The 19,998-nt window shown below is 64.2% G+C and overlaps 2 protein-coding genes across 5 annotated transcripts in view; one reads left to right on the top strand and one right to left on the bottom strand.

The window, feature by feature from the left end:
- Positions 1 to 1,698, top strand: part of CCM2 (CCM2 scaffold protein) — a 50,128-nt gene extending 48,430 nt beyond the window's left edge. For all 4 annotated transcript variants that reach the window (XM_051853126.2, XM_051853128.2, XM_070059893.1 and 1 more), the window contains 2 exons: positions 40 to 178; positions 1,180 to 1,698. In XM_051853126.2, the coding sequence (XP_051709086.1) occupies positions 40 to 178; positions 1,180 to 1,460 (420 nt within the window). In that variant the 3' untranslated portion in view covers positions 1,461 to 1,698. The remainder of the gene's footprint in view (positions 1 to 39; positions 179 to 1,179) is intronic.
- A 1,083-nt stretch (positions 1,699 to 2,781) lies between these two features.
- Positions 2,782 to 11,985, bottom strand: NACAD (NAC alpha domain containing). The gene is made up of 8 exons (XM_070059892.1): positions 11,277 to 11,985; positions 4,125 to 9,170; positions 3,919 to 4,031; positions 3,752 to 3,823; positions 3,412 to 3,558; positions 3,170 to 3,322; positions 2,958 to 3,080; positions 2,782 to 2,865 (listed from the first exon to the last, which is right to left on the bottom strand). The coding sequence occupies exons 1-8, from the start codon at positions 11,341 to 11,343 to the stop codon at positions 2,851 to 2,853; spliced, it is 5,736 nt and encodes a 1,911-aa protein (XP_069915993.1). The 5' UTR covers positions 11,344 to 11,985; the 3' UTR covers positions 2,782 to 2,850.
- Positions 11,986 to 19,998: the final 8,013 nt, after the last annotated feature.

The following is a 19,998-nucleotide window of genomic DNA, read 5'->3' on the forward strand; positions in this document are numbered from 1 at the left end:
CTGCAGCAGCCCGCCAAGGCTCCGCTCTGCCCCTCGCAGCTGCGCACCAAGCTGTCGTCCCAGGAGATCCAGCAGTTTGCCGCGCTGCTGCACGAGTACCGCCACGGGGCCTCCGTCCACGAGTTCTGCATCAGCCTGCGGCAGCTCTACGGGGACAGCCGCAAGTTCCTGCTGCTCGGTGAGCCGCGCCCGGGTCCCCAGGCCCCCGCAGCCCTGAGCCGAGCCGGGGCTGGGAGCACCCAGACTCGGCGGTCTGGGGAAGAGTGTGCTGGAGAGCTGGGGCTGCTCCTGGAGGGGGCGGGGCCCAGGTGGGAGGGAGCACCAGCCCGGGTGGGAGCACCAGCCTGGGCCTCTGCAGAGCTCGCACACTGGGCAGGGTGGCTGTGGGCTGGGCGGCAGCTGGGCTCTGCCCACCGTGTCTGACCCACACCTGGCGGGGACTGTGACACAGCTGCAGGTTCCCCCTCCCTGGGCCTGTGCCCCCTGCAGACCCGAAGTGGTGGCACGGCACTGGCTCTTGCTCCCCCGTGGCCTCCCCAGAACAGTCCCCGGCCAGAACACGCCTCCACGTACTGGGGTCTGCACCCAGCGCCTTCCTGTCTTGCTCTCAGATGGGGAGGGGCTGAGCCGTGGGGCCCGCTGCCCGGAGCCTGGGGCCAGGTGGGCAAGGCCCCACCCGCTCTGACTGTGGCCTGGGGAGGTCTCGTCCCTCCTCGGGAAGCCCACGGGGCCCTTGCACACGGTGGTGCTGGCAGCTTGGGGCCAGGTGGCCTGTCTGTACCCGGGCTCTGGGTAGGCAGCACTCCGTCTTCCCGGGGGCCTCCGCACCCATAGAGGGAGCAGAGGTTCTGACCCTCAGCACAGGGGTAGCCTTCCTCGCTGGGACAGTCGCCCTGGGCTGGCCACTGGCCTTGCTGAGGCCTGGCTCTGTGACTGGGATCCAGCAAACGGTTTCAGAACTGCTGCAGGCCTCCGCTTTCTGACCTGTGACCTGTGGGCTCTGAGGCAGGACTGCCGGGGAGGGGCGGGCACGGGCTCCTGGCCCTGCACGTCCGCAGGCCAGGGTGGCAGGGGGACGGGCCCTCGGGTGGCTGCGGGCGGGGCGGCTGCTCCCGGGGCAGCTGCAGGCCTGTGGGCGAGCCCCGCGGGAAGGGCCGTGCCGCTGTGGTGTTGCCGCAGGTCTGAGGCCCTTCATCCCCGAGAAGGACAGCCAGCACTTCGAGAACTTCCTGGAGACCATCGGCGTCAAGGACGGCCGTGGCATCATCACCGACAGCTTCGGCAGGCACCGGCGGGCCCTGAGCACCGCCTCCACCTCCACCACCGACGGGAACAGGGCCGCGGGCAGCCCTGACGACCGGTCGGCGCCCTCGGAGGGCGACGAGTGGGACCGCATGATCTCGGACATCAGCAGCGACATCGAGGCGCTGGGCTGCAGCATGGACCAGGACTCGGCCTGACGGGGCGCGGCGCAGCCCTGCCCGCTGGCCGGGGGCCGGAGGCTCCGGGCGGCCGAGCCCTCTACTGTGAAGGAGCACAGAGCTGCCGCGGGCGGGCGCGCCCCTCCCGGGCCTGCAGGGCGCAGCCTCGCCCGCACACGGCCCTGCTCGCGGGCCGCACGGCTCTGTTTTGCACACGGTGTTCTATTGCAACTCCCAGAGACGTAAAGAGAAGTTTACTGCAATGTGAATAATTTAATCTCTCGTGCCCCGCGTGTTTCTGCTCCGGCTGGGTGAAAGCCCTGGGTGCCTCGTCCTCTCTGGTCTCCGTCCCTGGGGCCACACCTGCGCTGCAGGGCCCAGCACTGTGCACATCGCTCGTAGGCTGCAGGAAGTCTTGGTTTGGGCCTGGGCTTTGTGGACGTGGGGCAGGGGCCGTGTGCGGGGTGTGAGCCCAGGGGCCCGTGTACTGCGTCCCCCAAGGACACTGCCTGCCTACGGCTCCTTGCCTGAGCCCGTCCGTCTCCATCTGGGAGTCCAGGTCCAGGGTCTTCAGCAGGGCTGCCGCGGCCCACGTCCCCTGCTGCCCCGCCCTGTGTCTCCGGGCCTCGCAGGAGGGGAGGTGACCTGGGGTCAGGATGTGCTGGGACCTCCTCCACCCGAGTGGCCTTGCCCTCTGGAGAACCAGGAAGCTCCCAGGCTGAGCCCGTGGCCTGCTGGGCAGTGGTTGCACAGGCGCGTGGGCTCCCCTTGCCCTGCTGGGAGCACCCCCGTGGCTCTGTGGCCCCCAGGTATGTGCGGGCGCCCTCCCGGGCAGCGTGGCCAGGTCCGTGTGATGTCACACTTCATGCGGGACAGGAAGGGCCCGGGTGGTTTTACGGGGAGGGTTTCCTCTGACTTGGGTTGGGCCAGAGGTGGTCACGGGACATCAGGTGAGGCCAGAGAGAGCCCTTGTGTGGTTGCCTGGATGTACAGGGGCTGGGGAACCTTTCTCCTGCCAGGGGCCGTTTGGATGTAACATCGTTCGTGGGCCACACACAGTACCCGTACAAACCAGCCTGCTGCAGGCTGAATTTCCAGTCCCATCTCTAGCTGCCTTGGCAGGGCCAGGCCAGGCAGGCCGCCTACTGCCTACAGGCTGGAGCCCCCACCCCTGGTCGACCCAGAGATCTGGCCTGGGGCGCCCAGCCTGTGCCCAGCCCTGTCCCCCTCCCCACACAGACCCAGCATGGCCTCGCCCGGGCCTTCTGTGTGCACCCGAGGCTGTGGGTTGGGCAGTGCCCGCAGCAGGAGCGGAGCGTGCGGAGGGGCCCGGAGCTGGTGAGGAGGACGGCGCAGAGCGTGTGAGGGGCACTGGTTTATTGAGCAGCAATGGAGGGAGGTGCACGGTGGTCCCGCGTCTGGTCAGCAGCTACATGGTCAGTTCCTGCAGAACAGTGGCACAGGGGGGTCGTGTGGGGGAGGGGCCCTGCCTGGCCCATGGACGGCGAGGGGCAGGGACTGGGCAGCCTCACTCACCATGATGGCATTCACGATGTCACTGTGGTTGTCCCTCAGGGCCCGCACAGCCTTGGCCCTGGACACGTTGGCCTGCGCCATCACCAGCTCAATGTCACGCAGCTCCAGCCCGGCCTCGTCCACCTGTGGGGGGACAAGGTGGTATCGGCCGCTGCCTGGCGTCCCTGGGTGGAGCCCACCCCGGAGCCGGGGTCCCAGAGCCTCGGCCTCACCTCCTCCTCCTCCTCCTCCTCCTCTTCCTCCTCTTCACATTCAGGCCTCACCCGGGGCCCGGGCAGTGACTCGGGCACCAGGGCCGAGGGCTCCGAGGGTACCTTGAACTTCTCGGCCGCGGCTTTGTGCACTTGCTGGGACAGGTCCTCGATCTGCAGCACACGATGGCTGGGTGAGCCGAGCCCTGCTTCCCCATGCTCCGGCCCCACCCCCACCCCAGACACAGCCCAGCCGGGGGGACCTTGGCCTCCCCGAAGACCACGTAGGTGTCAGAGGCTGGGCTCTTGAACACGTCGGGCTTGGCGATGACGAAGAGGATGTTCTTGGACTTCTGGATGGTGATCCTGGTGACGCCCTGAATCTGCCGCAAGCCCAGCTTGGACATCGCCTGCGGGCAGCGGGCAGACGGGGCTCAGGCCTGGGGCAGACGGGGCTCAGGCCTGGTGCTGGCCCGGGGCCGCGAGGGGGGCAGAGGCCCAGGGAAGGCGTGTGGGCCACTGGCATGGCCGAAAGGCCCTGCTGCGGCTGGGATCTCGTTAGCCGTGGGGAGGACGCCCCTACCCGGGTGCCCCCAAGCCCACCTTTCGGGCCTTCTTCTCACTGCGACTCTGCTTGGCTTTGGCGATGGTGTCCTCGCTGCTGCTGGCCGGGGCCTGGACGAGAAAGGCCAGGGGCTGAGCGTCCCTGGGTGCGGTGTGACCCCGCCCTCCCCCACCAGAGGCCCCGCCCTCCCCCTGGGACCAGGCACCTGGGCCGGGCACTGCGCCGGCTGAGGTGCCGAGACGTCCTGCTCATCCGGCTCGGCCGACGACTCCCCGTGACTGTCTGAGTGCTGGCCCGAGCCTGGGGCCCGCGGTGAGTCTGGGGGAGGGGGGAGGCATGAGGGAGAGGCCTGGCCCTGCTGCAGCGGGGCGGGGCTCCCTCACCCAGAACTGCCCACCCTCAGCCCCTCACCTTCCTCAGGGCTGTCCTCGTCCTCTTGCGGCTCGGGGGCCGGGGCCCCTGGGGCGTCCGCCAGGCTGCTGGGCCCGGGTGGAGGAGGCACTTGGCGGGGGGGCAGAGGCCCCGAGGCCACGTCTTTGGCATCGGTGGGGGCTGCCTCGGGGCTCGGGAGCGGGGAGCGGGCGGCGAGGCCCGCCTGCTGCCTGGGCCCTGGCAGCCGCGGGGTTCCTGAGACGGCAGCAGTGGCCCGCTGGGCTCTTGCCCTGGACGTCGGGGGAGCCGGAGAGTCTGGAGGTTCCTCGTCGTCCAGGGAGTCTTGGGGGTGCTGGCACAGGCAGGGGCCGAGGGAGCCCGGGTGCCTGTGCTGGGGTGCAGTGGGCAGGGCCCGGGCAGGGTCTTCTGGAGGCTGAGGTGGGGTGGGGCTGAGGACGCTGGGGACCACCTGGGAACGGCCCAGGCCCAGCACGGGCTCTGGCTGGCGGCAGGGTGTAGCCGGGGCAGGCTCTTCGGGGCAGCCCCTGCCCAGCCTGGAAGCAGCCCTTGCTGGGGCCTTGGAGCAGGAGCCCAGCCCAGCCTCTGCCAGCTTGGCGGCGGGAAGCTTGGGCCTCGAGGTGGACTTGCCACTCGGACGCTTTCCCTCCCTGGCTGGGCTCGGGGGCTGCCCCTGGCTGACCCCGGGAGTCTCCCCTGCACCAGGGGGTGCTGACCTGGGTCCACCATGTCCCTGTGCCAGTGGCTTGGGGCCTCCACGCCTCCGCTTCTCAGCCTCGTCACTCGTGTGCACGTGGGCTCCGGAACTCTCCTCCCGCTCAGGTGCAGCTGCTGCCCCCCCGATGTCAAAGGCAGGCCCAGGGGGGCCGGGGGCCTCCATGCCGGAGGTGGGACTCGCGTCTTCGGCCTCTGCGGCTAGCTCCGGGTCATCCTGCTGGGCCTGGGCCGCGACTGGCAGCGCTGGGCCTGCAGGGGGCGCTGTGGACTTGTTCTCCAGAGCTGGCCTTGCCCTTAAGGCCACAGCTTGGTTCTGGGAAGTCATAGGCTCTGTGTCCTTGGTCCCTGCGGCCTGCAGGCCGCTGGCAGCCACAGCTTCTGGACCTGCTGGGCAGCCTGCCGTGGGACAGTCGGGCAGGAGGGCCTGTGGGGGCACGGGCGGAGCTGCAGCCACAGGCCCTGGGCCTGAAGGGAGGTCTGGTCCTGCTGCTGTTGTGTTCTGAGGAGGGTCTGGGCACGAGGTGTGGCCGGCTTCATCCTGCAGAGAGGGAGGGCCTTCTGCAGTGCCAGGATCCGGGCCCAAGGCAGCGCCGGCCCTCTCCTGGCAGGGCTGGGACAGTGCCCTGGGAGCAGGTGCTCGGCCAGCTGTGGAGTCCTCCTCCTCCTCTTCAGCCTCAGGGGTCAGCTGGGGGCCCAGGGCTGCCTGGGATAGTGCTCCCCCAGCTGTGGAGTCCTCCTCTTCTTCCTCCTTAGCCTCAGGGGTCAGCTGGGTGCCTGGGGCTGCCTGGGATGGTGCTCCCCCAGCTGTGGAGTCCTCCTCTTCTTCCTTCTCAGCCTCAGGGGTCAGCTGGGGGCCTGGGGCTGCCTGGGGTGGTGCTCCCCCAGCTGTGGAGTCCTCCTCCTCTTCATCCTCAGGGGTCAGCTGGGGGCCTGGGGCTGCCTGGGATGGTGCTCCCCCAGCTGTGGAGTCCTCTTCTTCTTCCTCCTCAGCCTCAGGGGTCAGCTGGGGGTCCGGGGCTGCCTGGGATGGTGCTCCCCCAGCTATGGAGTCCTCCTCTTCTTCCTTGGCCTCAGGGGTCAGCTGGGTGCCTGGGGCTGCCTGGGATGGTGCTCCCCCAGCTGTGGAGTCCTCCTCTTCATTAGCCTCAGGGGTCAGCTGGGGGTCCGGGGCTGCCTGGGATGGTGCTCCCCCAGCTGTGGAGTCTTCCTCCTCTTCTTCCTCAGCCTCAGGGGTCAGCTGGGGGCCTGGGGCTGCCTGGGATGGTGCTCCCCCAGCTGTGGAGTCCTCCTCTTCTTCCTCCTCGGCCTCAGGGGTCAGCTGGGGGCCTGGGGCTGCCTGGGATGGTGCTCCCCCAGCTGTGGAGTCCTCCTCCTCTTCTTCAGCCTCAGGGGTCAGCTGGGGGCCCGGGGCTGCCTGGGATGGTGCTCCCCCAGCTGTGGAGTCTTCCTCCTCTTCTTTAGCCTCAGGGGTCAGCTGGGGGCCTGTGGCTGCCAGGGGCTGTGCCCTGGTGGCAGGTGCTCCCCCAGCTGTGGAGTCCTCCTCCTCCTCCTCTTCTTTAGCCTCAGGGGTCAGCTGGGGGTCCGGGGCTGCCTGGGATGGTGCTCCCCTAGCTGTGGAGTCCTCCTCTTCTTCCTCCTTAGCCTCAGGGGTCAGCTGGGGGTCCGGGGCTGCCTGGGATGGTGCTCCCCTAGCTGTGGAGTCCTCTTCTTCCTCTTCAGCCTCAGGGGTCAGCTGGGGGCCTGGGGCTGCCTGGGGTAGTGCTCCCCCAGCTGTGGAGTCCTCTTCTTCTTCCTCCTTAGCCTCAGGGGTTATATGGGGGCCTGGGGCTGCCTGGGATGGTGCTCCCCCAGCTGTGGAGTCCTCTTCTTCCTCCTCGGCCTCAGGGGTTATATGGGGGCCTGGGGCTGCCTGGGATGGTGCTCCCCCAGCTGTGGAGTCCTCCTCTTCTTCCTCCTTAGCCTCAGGGGTCAGCTGGGGGCCTGGGGCTGCCTGGGATGGTGCTCCCCCAGCTGTGGAGTCCTCCTCTTCCTCCTCGGCCTCAGGGGTCAGCTGGGGGCCCGGGGCTGCCTGGGATGGTGCTCCCCCAGCTGTGGAGTCCTCCTCCTCTTCAGCCTCAGGGGTCAGCTGGGGGCCTGGGGCTGCCTGGGGTGGTGCTCCCCCAGCTGTGGAGTCCTCCTCTTCTTCCTCCTCAGCCTCAGGGGTCAGCTGGGTGCCTGGGGCTGCCTGGGATGGTGCTCCCCCAGCTGTGGAGTCCTCCTCTTCTTCCTTAGCCTCAGGGGTTATATGGGGGCCTGTGGCTGCCTGGGATGGTGCTCCCCCAGCTGTGGAGTCTTCCTCCTCTTCAGCCTCAGGGGTCAGCTGGGTGCCTGGGGCTGCCTGGGATGGTGCTCCCCCAGCTGTGGAGTCTTCCTTCTCTTCTTCAGCCTCAGGGGTCAGCTGGGGGCCTGGGGCTGCCTGGGATGGTGCTCCCCCAGCTGTGGAGTCCTCCTCTTCTTCCTCCTCGGCCTCAGGGGTCAGCTGGGGGTCTGGGGCTGCCTGGGATGGTGCTCCCCCAGCTGTGGAGTCCTCCTCTTCTTCCTCCTCGGCCTCAGGGGTCAGCTGGGGGCCTGGGGCTGCCTGGGATGGTGCTCCCCCAGCTGTGGAGTCCTCCTCTTCTTCCTCCTTAGCCTCAGGGGTCAGCTGGGGGCCTGGGGCTGCCTGGGGTGGTGCTCCCCCAGCTGTGGAGTCCTCCTCTTCTTCCTCCTTAGCCTCAGGGGTTATATGGGGGCCTGGGGCTGCCTGGGATGGTGCTCCCCCAGCTGTGGAGTCTTCCTCCTCTTCTTCAGCCTCAGGGGTTATATGGGGGCCTGGGGCTGCCTGGGATGGTGCTCCCCCAGCTGTGGAGTCCTCCTCTTCTTCCTCCTCGGCCTCAGGGGTCAGCTGGGGGCCTGGGGCTGCCTGCAGGGCAGGAGGGGTCTTGGAGGCTGTGGCCTCCTGGCCTGGAGTGTGCTCCTCTCCTGCTGTTTCCATCCGGTCTTGGCTCTGGGTGAGACAGGCCTCTCGCTCTGAGACCCGAGGGGTGGGTGTGGCCCCGGCGGCCTCCAGGCCGCAGGACTCGGGCCCTTCTGGACCGCGCGGCTGCTCAGCGGCCGCCCTGCATTCCTGCTCTGCCTTCTGGGTGCCCTCCAGGAATGGGGCGCTGGGCTGGGCGTGGGGCTCCCCGCTGTACAGCCTCTCGTCGTCGGCCCCTGCGTAGGAGGCCGAGTCGCTGTCAGATGAGGCGGCCGAGGTGTCGTCCCGGAAGGCAAAGGCCTCGTCCATGCCCTCTGTGATGGACAGGTCGGACAGCGACTGCAGGAAGGAGGTGGACGTGCTGTCGTCTTCGCCCTCCCCGGCCAGGTCCCTGCCCGGGGCCGGAGCTGCTCCCACCGCCTCCTCTTCCTCCTCCACCTCCTCCTCCTCCTCCTCCTCCTCCGGGTGCAGCGGTGTCACCTCCATGGCCTCCACCTGGAAGATGAGGCTGCCCTGGAAGGGCAGGAGGGCCGCGGGGATCATGGGGTCATTGGCCAGGAAGTCCAGGTCGAAGAAGTGGCCCTCCTGGCCCCAGGAGGAGCTGCTGTCTGCAGAGAGACTGGACTCTGTGGACGGGGCTCCCGGCGGCCTGGGCGGGCTCCGCTCGCCCTCGTCCACCACGGACCCTGGCGGGGAGAGGCCCCAGCTGGAGGGGAAGTCCAGCCCTTCGGCCAGCGCCAGCAGGCTGAGGGAACAGGATGGCGACGAGGCCCAGCTGTCCCCATCGGCCGTGATGTAGGAGCCCGAGGGCGAGGCGGGTGGCGAGTCCAGCTCGGGCTCGGGGTCCCAGCTGTCCCCATGGCTGGGGAGCAGGGAGTAGGTGGTCTTGGTGGGGGTGGAGGGAGGTGTGAAGAAGGAATCAGGGTCTGGGGGAGGGGAAGGCACAGGAGGGTCACCCTGAGAACACGGCTCGGGGGGTGGGTGCAGGCCGGCACGCCCACCTTCCCTGTCCCTGAGCGCGGGCCCGGCTGCCCAAGGCGAGGCGGGGGCCTGGCACGTTTCCTCGCCCATCACGATCCGGGGCTCCAGGCTCGAGGGCAGCGCCTCTGGGGACAGAGCCTGGGACGGCGGGCCCTCGGGGAGGAGGGTGGGGCTCGGGCCGCCTTCTGCTGCGTCTGCCCAGGCCGAGGAGGCCCCGCCAGGCCCTGCATCCCAGCTGGCGCCCTCGGGCTGGGGCCGGGCGCCCGGCTTGCTGGGCAGGAACGAGAGGGCCAGGGGACTGGAACCTGGCGTCAGGGCCTGGGGCTGCTGCAGGTCCCCTCCCGGGATGGTGGCGGCAGCCGCATCACAGGAGAGATCTGTGGAGACAGAGAAGATGTGAGGCGCCCCGGGACGTGGCTCCAGGGCAGGGTGGGGCCGGACTGCCGCTGGACCGTGTCCCAAGGAAGGCGGGGTGGGCTGCCCTGGACGGCTTCCCGGGAGTCCTGTCCGCAGGGAGCAGCTGACGCAGTCTTGTGGAGCGTGGGGCTGTCGCTGCAGGTCACGAAGAAGGGTCCTGGGGACATTCAGCTGAGATCAGCCAGCACCCGTCCCTGCTACCTCCACCTGGTCAGCTGGGCCTCACCGGCAGTGGGCAGGGCCCGCTGGGCAGTGCCAGTCCCGTGACAGGGGCAGGGGCCTGCGTGCTGGCAGCTGGGCACATTCCCGGCCTGGCTCATCTCTCTCCTCTCCCCCCGCCGGGGTCTCACCTGGGCCCCACCTCTGACCTTGTCCCCTCTCCAGCGGCGCAGGACAAGGGGCAGCCAGCGTCCCCGCAGAGCCCCGCGATAGCCGGATGAGAGGCTGAGTCGGAGCATCCGGCCCGACAGGCAGCGGTGGGCCGTGCCGGTGACTGTGAACCCAGCAGGCGTGCAGGCCCAGCTGAGCCTCTAGTGAGGCCTCTCCGAGGTGGCGGCCACCCCACGGTAGATACGGCCTGCCTCCTGGCCTTTCTCTGGGTCCCACGGTGCCCCTCTGTCCCCAGGCTCCCTGGTGAGCAGGTCACAGGTGTCTGGAACGCCTTCGACCCGCAGCCGTCGCAGTGCCTGTCCGGCAGGGCCTTGGGCTGTGAGGAGACCCCTCTGGTGGCCTCCCCCGCCCCTCGCTGTATGGCCTCCAGCCTCCTGCCCTCTTGCTGTATCACTTCATCAGCGCTAGACTGAGGCGCACTTTCTGCCGCGGATCTTGCTGTTTCCGCCCTGACTTAACTCGGGAGCTGCGGACGCATCTCAGTCCTGATGGCCCCGACATCCCCTCCCTCGCCTGGACCAAGGCCAAGGACAGCCCCGTCGGAAGCCTCTGCTGGATGCCCTCCTCGCCTCAGCGCCAGCCCAATGCTGGCCCAGTCGGGGTGGGGGGCAAGCCCGGGGTGGGGGGCAAGTGCTCATCCACGTTCCGTTGTTGGGGGGCCGGGGACCACACGGCAGAGCTCAGCTAGGACCACGCGCGGAGCTGCGGACAGGGCCCCTTGGCAGGCTGCCCGGCTGCCCTCTGCAGAGTCAGGGTCGTGGGCCCTCGGCCACCAGCTAGGACTGGTCACCTGAGGGTGGCACTGCTGGGCACTCGTCTCTGCTACCTGACACTGGGAGTGGGTGTGGCTGGGTGTGTCACTAGATGCCCCAAGGCTGGGCTCAGGGCTCCCAGGGAAGGCTGAGGGCAGCTCTAGGCCAAGGTCAGAATCCAAAGGCCAAAGGTTTTCTGCAACTCATTCAAGGTCACCAAGCAAGTGAGAGCAGAGCCGGCACAGGGCCTGGGTCCAGGGAGTCCTGGCCTGCACGGCTCCCACCCAGGGCAGAAGCAGCAGCCTGTGTCACCCAGGCCAGCCCTGGACGCAGCCTGGGCCCCTCCTCAGGTGACTCCTCTCGACAGCAAGGTGCCCTTGGCTCTGCCCCAGCCGCACACGGCAGACCTCCAGCAGGGGCCATCCGGGCCAGGGCTTCGCCAAGGACGCTGGGGCTCCGCCCCCAGGGCTTCCCTCCCGGGCTGCCCAGGCCCAGCCATCCCCGCTCCTCCTGAACCCCAGCAGGTGCGGCCCTGGGCTGAAGTTGAGGGCCCTACGGGTGGGCGCCCCCTAGGCCTTCCAGACTGCTGCCCACTCTCCCACCCCCAACTCCGGAATCGCAGCCTGCCTGGGTCCAGAGCTGCCCAGCCCCGCCGACCGCGGCTCCGCAGACAATGAGGCGCGGCCCCGCAGGCGGGACGCGCCAGGGCGCACGGAGCCCTGAAAGCCCGGTGACAGGCCCAGGGTGGGCCCCCGCGTCGCTTCTGGCTCCCGGGGTGGGGCACTCCCTGCCCCGCGCCCGTCCCCGAAGTCCTGGGCTTGGGGAACAGGGGTCGCGGGAGGGGGGGCGGGCCGCGGACAGGGCAGAGGGGGCGCGGCGGCGGAGAAAGGAGAGCGCGGGGAAGGGGTGCGGGTGCGGCCTCACCTGTGCGGGGCCCGGGCCCGCCGGCCTCGGGCAGCAGCAGCTCGGCTCGCGCAGCCTCCCCTGGCATGGCCTGGCCGTCTGCCCGCCGGTCCCTCGATGCCTCTGTCCCTCGGTCCGTCCGTCTGTGCCGCCGCCCGGCGGAGGCTGCGCGGCCACCGCCCCTCGGCCGGGTGTGGGGAGCGGATGACGTCGGCGCCGCCCCGCCCGCCGCCCCCCTCCCGCGCGGGCGCGCGCCCGGCACTGCAGAGCGCGGGTCCGAGGGGCGGGGGCACCTGCGCCTGGCCTGGCCTTTCCCGCAGCATCCTCCCCTTTACCAGGCAGGGGCTCGGGGCCACGCGGAGGCTGGGCACCCCCAGAGTGGCATCACCCCGAGCCGGGAAGACGCGGGGAGTTGTCTGGAGCCCGGTGCGGGGGCCCGGCAGGGCGGCCCCGCCCCGCGCGATGCCTCCATCCCGCGGGGAGCGGCAGCCGCGGCTGGGAGGGATTGGCTGGTCCTCTCAGTCGTCGGTCGCCGTGGCAACCGCCTCCTGTCTCCGTGGCAACCGGAGTCGGAGCCCGAGAGTGCGCCGCGGGGAAGGCAGCCCGGGCCGAGCTCCTGGGCCAGGCCTCCGGGTCCCCAGTTTCCCCGCAGCCCGGTGCCTGAGCTCGCCGGTCCGCCTCCCTCCGTGCGGGCCATGGCTCCAAGGATGGCGCCCGCCTTGCTGAATGCGCGCCCCCTCTCGCCGTGCCAGGCACCGGCCAGCGATGAACGAGGCATTGTCAGCACCCTGAGCTGGGGTGAGGAGTCAGAGCAGCCATTGTCGCAGGCAGGGCTGCTGCTGCCAGCGGCCGCCCTCCCACGCAGCCCCCGGACCTCGCGAGGCTCGGCACCACACACCTGGCTGCTGGCAGGCCTGCCATACCCCGGGGCGCCCAGCCCAGCCCAGCATCCTCCCGCCCGGGTGCGCGCCTCCTCTTGGTCTCCCCCTTAAGGATCCGCATCTTGGCCTCCCAAGTGCTCCACCACCGTCACCTCGCGCTTTCAGGAATCGGCAGCGGGACCGCGGGGCGAGGGGCTTCCTGTCTGGACAAGCATCTCTGCTCCTCGGGGCTAACTCAGACACAACCCAGAAGACCAAGACAGAACTCGGACAGAGGGACGGGGATGGACCACCCACCCAGTGGGAGACCCAGCCCCAGAGCCTCCTGACCCTTAGCCTCCCCACCAGAGGCAGTCCGGAGTCTTCTTGCCCCATTTGGAGTGGGGGCCCCGCTGACAGCAGCACCAAGCTGGGCACATCTGGCAAGGGGTCTGCCTTCCCCTGGGCCTGAGGCTCCCCCCACCGACCCAGAGGCTCCTGGAAGTGGGGCATGCAAGGGGGTCCCACAGCAAGGGGCCAGCATTCAGTGGCGGAGACATCCTCAGAGGAAGGGAAACTGGACTGGCACCTGCAGCTCTGCCTGGCAGAGTGGCTGGGAGAAGTTCCTCAGACAGCGAGGACCCGTGGGCATGAGGTAGCACAGCGCAAGAGCCAGAGGTATGGGGAAACTCCGGTAATCCTTCTCCTTGTGTGTCTCCTAACACATACGTGATGGGCAAAACAGAAACTGTGTCTTGTTTTAAGATTTACTTATTGAAAGAATTACAGAGACCGACACAGTGAGAGAGATCTTCTATCCACTGGTTCATTCCCCAGATGGCTGCAACAGGAGCCAGGAGCTTCCTCTGGAACTCCCACGTGGATTGCAGGGGCCCAAGCAGTTGGCCCATCCTCTGCTGCTTTCCCAAGCCCGTTAGCAGGGAGCTGGATTGGAAGTGGAGCAGCTGGGACTTGAACCGGCGCCCATACGGGATGCTGGTGCCGCTTAACCTGCTGTGCCACAGTGCCGGTACCAAAACCAAAACAAAAAAAATTGTAACACCGCTTGCTACTGGACAAAATTTATTTTTCAATTTTTTAAAAAGTAAATTTAATTGCTTTTAAGAGATTTATTTCTTTGAGAGATAGAGTTACAGAGAGGAGAGAGAGAGAGAAAAAGAGAGAGAGAGAGTCTTCCATCTGCTGGCTCACTCCCCAATTGGCCGCAACGGCTGGAGCTGCGCTGATCCGAAGCCAGGAGCCAGGAGCTTCTTCCGGGTCTCCCACGCGGGTGCAGGGCCCAAGCACTTGGGCCATCTTCCCCTGCTTTTGACACTGGACAAATTTGAAAGCAGGAGCGAGAAAGGGACTGGAATGGAGTAGTTTGCACACCTCCCTCTGAGTGACCAGACACGAGTGTAGACCACAGCAAACTCGGCTGTCTTTTCCATACCGAGAGGGACCTTTCGGAAAAGTGCACGGTGACACACCCAAATCCGCTGTGGAGACGGAGCAGCAGTAGTCCACGGGAAAGCAAGAAGAGACAAACAAAGGAGCAGAAACCAAAGATACAACGTGGCAGACTTAACCCTTAACATTTGTCAGTATAACCAGGTCGCGCAAACAGAAGGCAGAGACTGGCAGAGTGGAGAAAGGGTTAAATCATGCTGCTCACAACAGACTCAGTGCAGGGGCCAGTGCTGCGCCTCCGTGGGTCACGCCCCACCTGTGACACCTGCATCCCACCTGAGCTGGTGCCAGCCTCAGCTGCTCTACTCCAATCCAGCTACCTGCTCACGCGCCGGGGGGAGCAGCAGCAGAAGGCCTGGGTACTTGGGCCCTGCACCCACATAGACCTATAGGGAGTTCCCAGCCCCTGCCATTGCGGCTGTCGGGAGGAAACCAGTGGATGGGTGATCTCTCTCTTCCCCCTTCTCTGTAACTCTTTCAAATAAATAAATACGTTTTAAAAATCAATAGGTATGTTGGAAGTAAAACAACAGCAGAAGATACACCACATGAACACTGCAAACATCGGTCAACCAGAAAGAGAGAAAGCCAGCGAACCTGACACTGAAGCAGGAATGGTTCCACTGCACGTGAGAAAGCAGGCGTTAGAGCCCAGAGGACTGTTAGTGATAGAGGGACTTTCTATAAGGAATCAACCACTAGAACAAGCAATCCTAAATCTGCGGGCACCAGACACAGCCTCAGAATACACAAAGTGAACCGAACTGAACAGGGAAACAGGCAAATCAACATTTTTAGCTGAAGACTTCCACTCCTCTCAACACTGACGGAATTTCTAGACAGAAAAGCAGTCTGGGAGTGGATCTAAAGCCAGCAGTGGGGCCAGTGTTGTGGCCACTGCCTGGTCCTGGCATCTCATACAATTTTAAGTTTTTAGCCAGTTGGGTTGCTGAAGGTCAGCCACAGCACTTCACCCATGCGTGGTGAGAGGCCAGCAGGGAAGGCTAGAGTGTCGCCCTCGCCAGTCTCATCGGGTTTGTGGCCCCTGCAGGGGAAGAGAGAGGAAGAGAAGGCAGAGTGGCTTCCAGAACCAAGGACTGAAGAGCTCACTGAAACCGGAGAAAAGATTTTCAAAACCATGAAGCCGCTGGCACTGGTCCACAGGACAAGCAGCCAATGCAGACGCATCTGTTCGGGAGGAGCCGTGACTCATCAAGTGCAGCAGGGGTTAGACAGCCCTCAGATGGGGAGGACGCACCTCCAACTGCTTACCTATTCAGGCTTACTGTCCAGAATGCAGTAACAAATAATACAAATAAAAAAAATAGGCCAATTAAGAATGGTCAGACGACCTGCATTTCTCGGTGAGTATATGCAAAGTGCGTCCCATCCATCAGGGGAATGCAAATCAAGACCACAACACAGGATCGCCTCACCCCAGGAGGCGCTATCACACACACAACAGAGCCAATGCTGGCGAGGATGTGGGGCGGGGGGACTCTAACTGTAAATGGGAACGGTTATGTGGAGAGCAGCACGGAGCCGTACGACCCGGCAGTCCCACACCTGGGTGTGTCTCCAAAGGAAAAGAGACATCGGCTCTCACATCTATTGCAGCACCGTTAGCACCAACGTGGAGAGGCCGACGCCGTGGCACAGGTTAACAAGCCTTCACCTGCGGCACCGGCATCCCATATGGGCATGGGTTTGAGTCCTGGCTGCTCCACTACTGATCCACTCCCTGCTCACGTGCCTGGGAAGGCAGTGGAAGATGGCTCAAGTCCTCGGGCCCCTGCACCCATGTGGGAGACCCAGAAGAAGCTCCTGGCTTTGGTCTGGCCCAGCCCTGGCCACTGTGGCCACGTGGGGAGTGAACTAGCAGATGAAAGCTCGGTCACTTCCTCTCAAAATGAATATCCTTTAAGGGGCTGGACTGTGGCGCAGCAGGTTAATGCTCCACCTGAGGTGCCGGCATCCCATATGGGTGCCAGTTCGAGTCCCAGCTGCTCCTCTTGCAATGCAGCTCTCTGCTGTGGCCTGAGAGAGCAGTGGGTGGTCCAAGCACTTGAGCCCCTACACCTGTATGAGAGACTAGGAAGAAGCTCCTGACTTCGGACAAGCCCAGGTCTGGCTGTTGTGGCCATTTGGGGAGTGACCCAGTGGACAGATGGAAGATCTTTCTGTCTCTCCCTGTCTGTAACTCTACCTCTCAAATAAATAAATAGAAATCTTAAAAAAAAAAGTTCATGGGCAAATGGACTTAGAAATATGAGTTTGGCGGTGTCTGGCATAGTGCTTCAGCCACAGTTTGGGATGCCCAGTTCATGTATACCCTGGCGAGCAGGTGATGGCTCAAGTGGTTGGGGCCTTACCGCCGACAGAGGCAGCCTGGATTGAGTTCCTGGCTCCTGATTTTGGCCTGGCCCAGTCTGGGCTGTTGTGGGTATCTGGGGAATGAACCAGCAGATGGCAGCCCTGTCTCCTTGCCTCTCAAATTACTAGATAAAATGAACAAGAAGATACCCAGAGTGGGAGACACTGCCTGGCTGTCAGATATTTGATGAGAGACTCACACCTAGAACACAGAGTCCTTATAGCTCAGTAAGGAAGACAAACTACTTAAGATGGCAAATCTGCTTAATATTTCTCCAAGAATACATGCAAACGTCCAGCTCATGAAGAGATGCTCAGTGTCATCAGTTATCAGGAAAATGCAAGCAAACCCGTGAGCTCCCACTTCAAGCCAGTCGGGGTCTGACCGGCAGACTCCCGTGTGGTGGACGTGGAGAAGCCAGAGGTGGACAGACCGGCAGCTTCTCCAGGGCTGAGCACGTCCTCTAAGAGCCGTCTCCAGCCCAGCTCCCTGCTCATGCTCCCGGGAAGGCAGCAGAAGGCGGCCCCAGTACTTGGGCTTCTGCCAGCCTTGTGGGGTCCCGGTGGAGCTCCGGGCTCTGCTGTGGCTTGGCTCAGCCCTGGCTGTTGCAGCCACTTGGGGAGTGAACCAAGGAATGGAAGATTTCTGTCTGCATCTCTGTCTGTGTCACTCTGGCTTTCAAATAAACAAATGTTTTCTTCAAAGTATGTAATAAATTATTCACTCATAAAAGGACGGAGTACTGATACCTGCCACAGCCGAAGAAGCCACAGAAAGCAGAGCCTGTGTGGTCCCGGTGGGACCCAGTTCCGAGGAGGGAAATACACAGACCAGTGGCTGTGTGTGGCAGGGGAGAGCAGGTAGGGAGGTGATCAACGAGCTGAGAAACCGATAGTGGTGATGGCTGCATATAACTCGAGACTAAAATCCACTGGGTTGGGGCCACCACCTGCACTGTCGTCATCCCATACGGGCGCCAGTTTGAGTCCCGGCTGCTCCACTTCCAGTCCAGCTCTCTGTGATGGCCTGGGAAAGCAGAAGACAACCCAAGCGCTTGGGCCCCTGCACCCATGTGAGAGACCCGTAAGAAGCTCCTGGCTTCAGATTGGCCCAGCTCTAGCCATTGTGTCCATTTGGGAAGTGAACCAGCAAATGGAAGACCTGTCTCTCTCTGCCTCTCTAACTCTGCTGTTCAAATAAATAATAAATCTTAAAAAAACCACAAACAACCACGTGGTTACATATTTTAAATGGGTGACATGTATGGCTCATGAATTGTATTTAAAACTTATTTTTTTAAAAAGGCATATGGACCGGAAAGAAAGAAAGAAAAACTATCCCTATTTGCAGAGGAAATGACTGTCTTCATAGGAAATCCAACAGAATTTTAAAAGTACATAAAACTGATAGTGGATAAAAATCAACCCCATGTACTAATGACAAACAGGTGTGGTCCAGAATAAGAACACCACCATTTACCATCACCCCAAGAGATGTGGACGTCGTAGGTACAAACCTACAAAATGCAGACCACAAGACATTGATGAAAGCAATCAGAGACCCAGATAGCAATGCAGAGGCTGCGTGCTGGACCCAGGGACGGGGGGCGGGGGTCAGCACGGCAGAGGAGTCGCGACTTCCCAAACCCATCTGTAGGGTTAAACCCCAGCAGGGGGCAGGCGTGGGGCCTCGGGACACCTGCATCCTGCTGAAGTGCACCCGGGAGGCAGCAGGCGGCGGCTCAAGCCCTCGAGCCCTTGCTGCCCACGCCAGGGACCTGGATGGAGTTCCAGGGCTCCGGCTCCGGCTCCGGCCTGGCCCGCCCATCTGCAGTTCCAGGGCTCCGGCTCCGGCCTGGCCCGGCCCATCTGCAGTTCCAGGGCTCCGGCTCCGGCCTGGCCCGGCCCATCTGCAGCAGGCATTTGAGGAGTGAAACAGCAGATGACAGATCTTGCCTTTCTCATAAAAATACATAAAATTCCAGCCAGGCTTTTCTTATAAAGTCATTTAAAAATGTACACGAAAGGGCAAAGAAATCAGAATGGCTCCACCCTCCTTGCAGAAGGGAGTAGGACCCCTAAGGCCCACCTCATGGCTACCGTTCTGAAGCAAGTGTGACGCTGGGAGGGGACAGTGGCTTCGATCAATGGCACAGACCTGCAAGTGCGCCCAACACTTTCTGGAGGAGCGCAACTCACGTCCCTGGGCAGGGGCGGCCTCTCCAGCGTGCGGATCGGGAGACAGGAACAAGCCCAGGCCTCGCGTCCCACAGAAATCATGCCCCACCCCCCAAAAACCTCCCTCCATTTGCAGAAGTCCTAACGCTATCCTCCACGTGGATCATGGACTTAACGTACACCTGCTAACACGCCCAAGGAAAACACCAGCAGAAACGTGAGGCTTGGCTCGGAAAGCATAAACCGCAGAGGGAAAACTGCACCTGGGCTCCAGCAAAGCAAAACTTCTGCCCTTCGGAAGACCTTGGGTGATGAGGGGACAAACTCACAAAAACAAACAGCCCAATCACAACACAGGCAGAAAGACAGGCAGGTCACGAAGGCAAGCTCCTTAGCCCTGTATCGGAGAGGGAAAGGTGGGTCTTCAGGGACCTGCAAGGGAAAGCCATGACCCAGCCGCCTCACACACCCCTAGGTCAGGGGGCCCAGCTGCGGCTGAGACGCTGAGCGGGACGCCACACCTGTGCGGAGGCCCTGGGGTGGGGCCCAGCCGTGCTCCCATTTCCAGCCAAGGCCATCCCGAGAGGCAGCGGGTGAGGACTCACACACTCGGGTCTCCGCCACCCACGCAGGAGATGTGGACTGAACTGGCTCCTGGCTTCAGCCTGGCCCAGCCCTGGCTGTTACAGGCATTTGGGAAGTGAGCCAGAGATGAAGATCGGTGTCTGTCATTCAAATCAAGAGAAACCAGTGACTCCCGGAGACCTGACTCCGGGAGGGTGGGTGCCCGGCTCGTGCACTGCTGGGGGTGACGTGCAGCCACAGGGAGAACAGCCTTGCAGCGGCAGCTTCTACAGAAACCCCATCAACCCCACCTGACCGACATGCCAACTTACAGGGAAACCTGGACACAAATGTTGTGGCCACTTTACCAATAGGCAACACTTAGAAACCAGCCAGCGGCTTTCAAGGGTCGGTGCCAGGGTGGGGGACAGCATCCCTCCTGTCCTGGACAGACCACCCCAAGATTCCCATCTCGGAAGCCCTGAGGTCAAGGGCCACAGGCCGGCAGACGTGGCACCTACAGCCACCATGGCAGCGCCACTGTGCTCCAGCCCGACCCCACCCAGTGCACACGGGAGCTGCCGGGAAACGAGGCAGTGCTTCCTCCAATGACAGGGGACCTGTAAGTACCTCAGAATTAAAGCCACCGCCTGCAGTGGTAAACACTTTTATTTTGTCATAGCCACACACACACAAGGACCTCCCTGGCTGGCTCTCGGGCACGCCCACCAACTCGGCCACTGCCTGGCCCTGGTGCTCGTCCCCCCACTCTGGAATGCTCTCCCCGCCTCCCCCACAGGATCAGCTCAGCTGCTTTCCCCAACATGGCCGGGCTGGTGAGCAGCCCCGTGAGGGGCCAGAGCTCAGAGGTGAAGGCAAAGCTCTAAGGCCTGGGCGTCGGCCTCCGGCATCAGCCTCCTCTGCTCTCAGCCCCACTCTAGTTCCTGGGGGAGACCGGGCGGAAAGAACAGCTGTCCCTGCTGGGGCAGAGTCCTGTGACGGCAGCACAAGGCTCTGGTTGGGCCATTCCACATGGCTTTCGCCTCCAGTCCCATGGAGTCAGCAACGGGCTTTTCTGCAGGGCCTCCCAGGGGACCACAGCTCGTAACCAGCCCTGGATCCGGATCCCAGGGCTCCCTGTCTGTGGGGACCAACCGCAGAAGCCCGGGCACTGGCTGGCTTGTGTGGGTGCAGAACACACGCCGGGAAGGGGCCCCTCGGGCACTGAGCAGTCAGGAACTGCCTTCCTCCAGCTGCCACTGGGGTGCTCACAAGCCATTCCCCGCCCCCAAAGCAGA

Source organism: Oryctolagus cuniculus, chromosome 16 (assembly GCF_964237555.1).
Source record: "Oryctolagus cuniculus chromosome 16, mOryCun1.1, whole genome shotgun sequence".
Lineage (NCBI taxonomy): Eukaryota > Metazoa > Chordata > Mammalia > Lagomorpha > Leporidae > Oryctolagus > Oryctolagus cuniculus.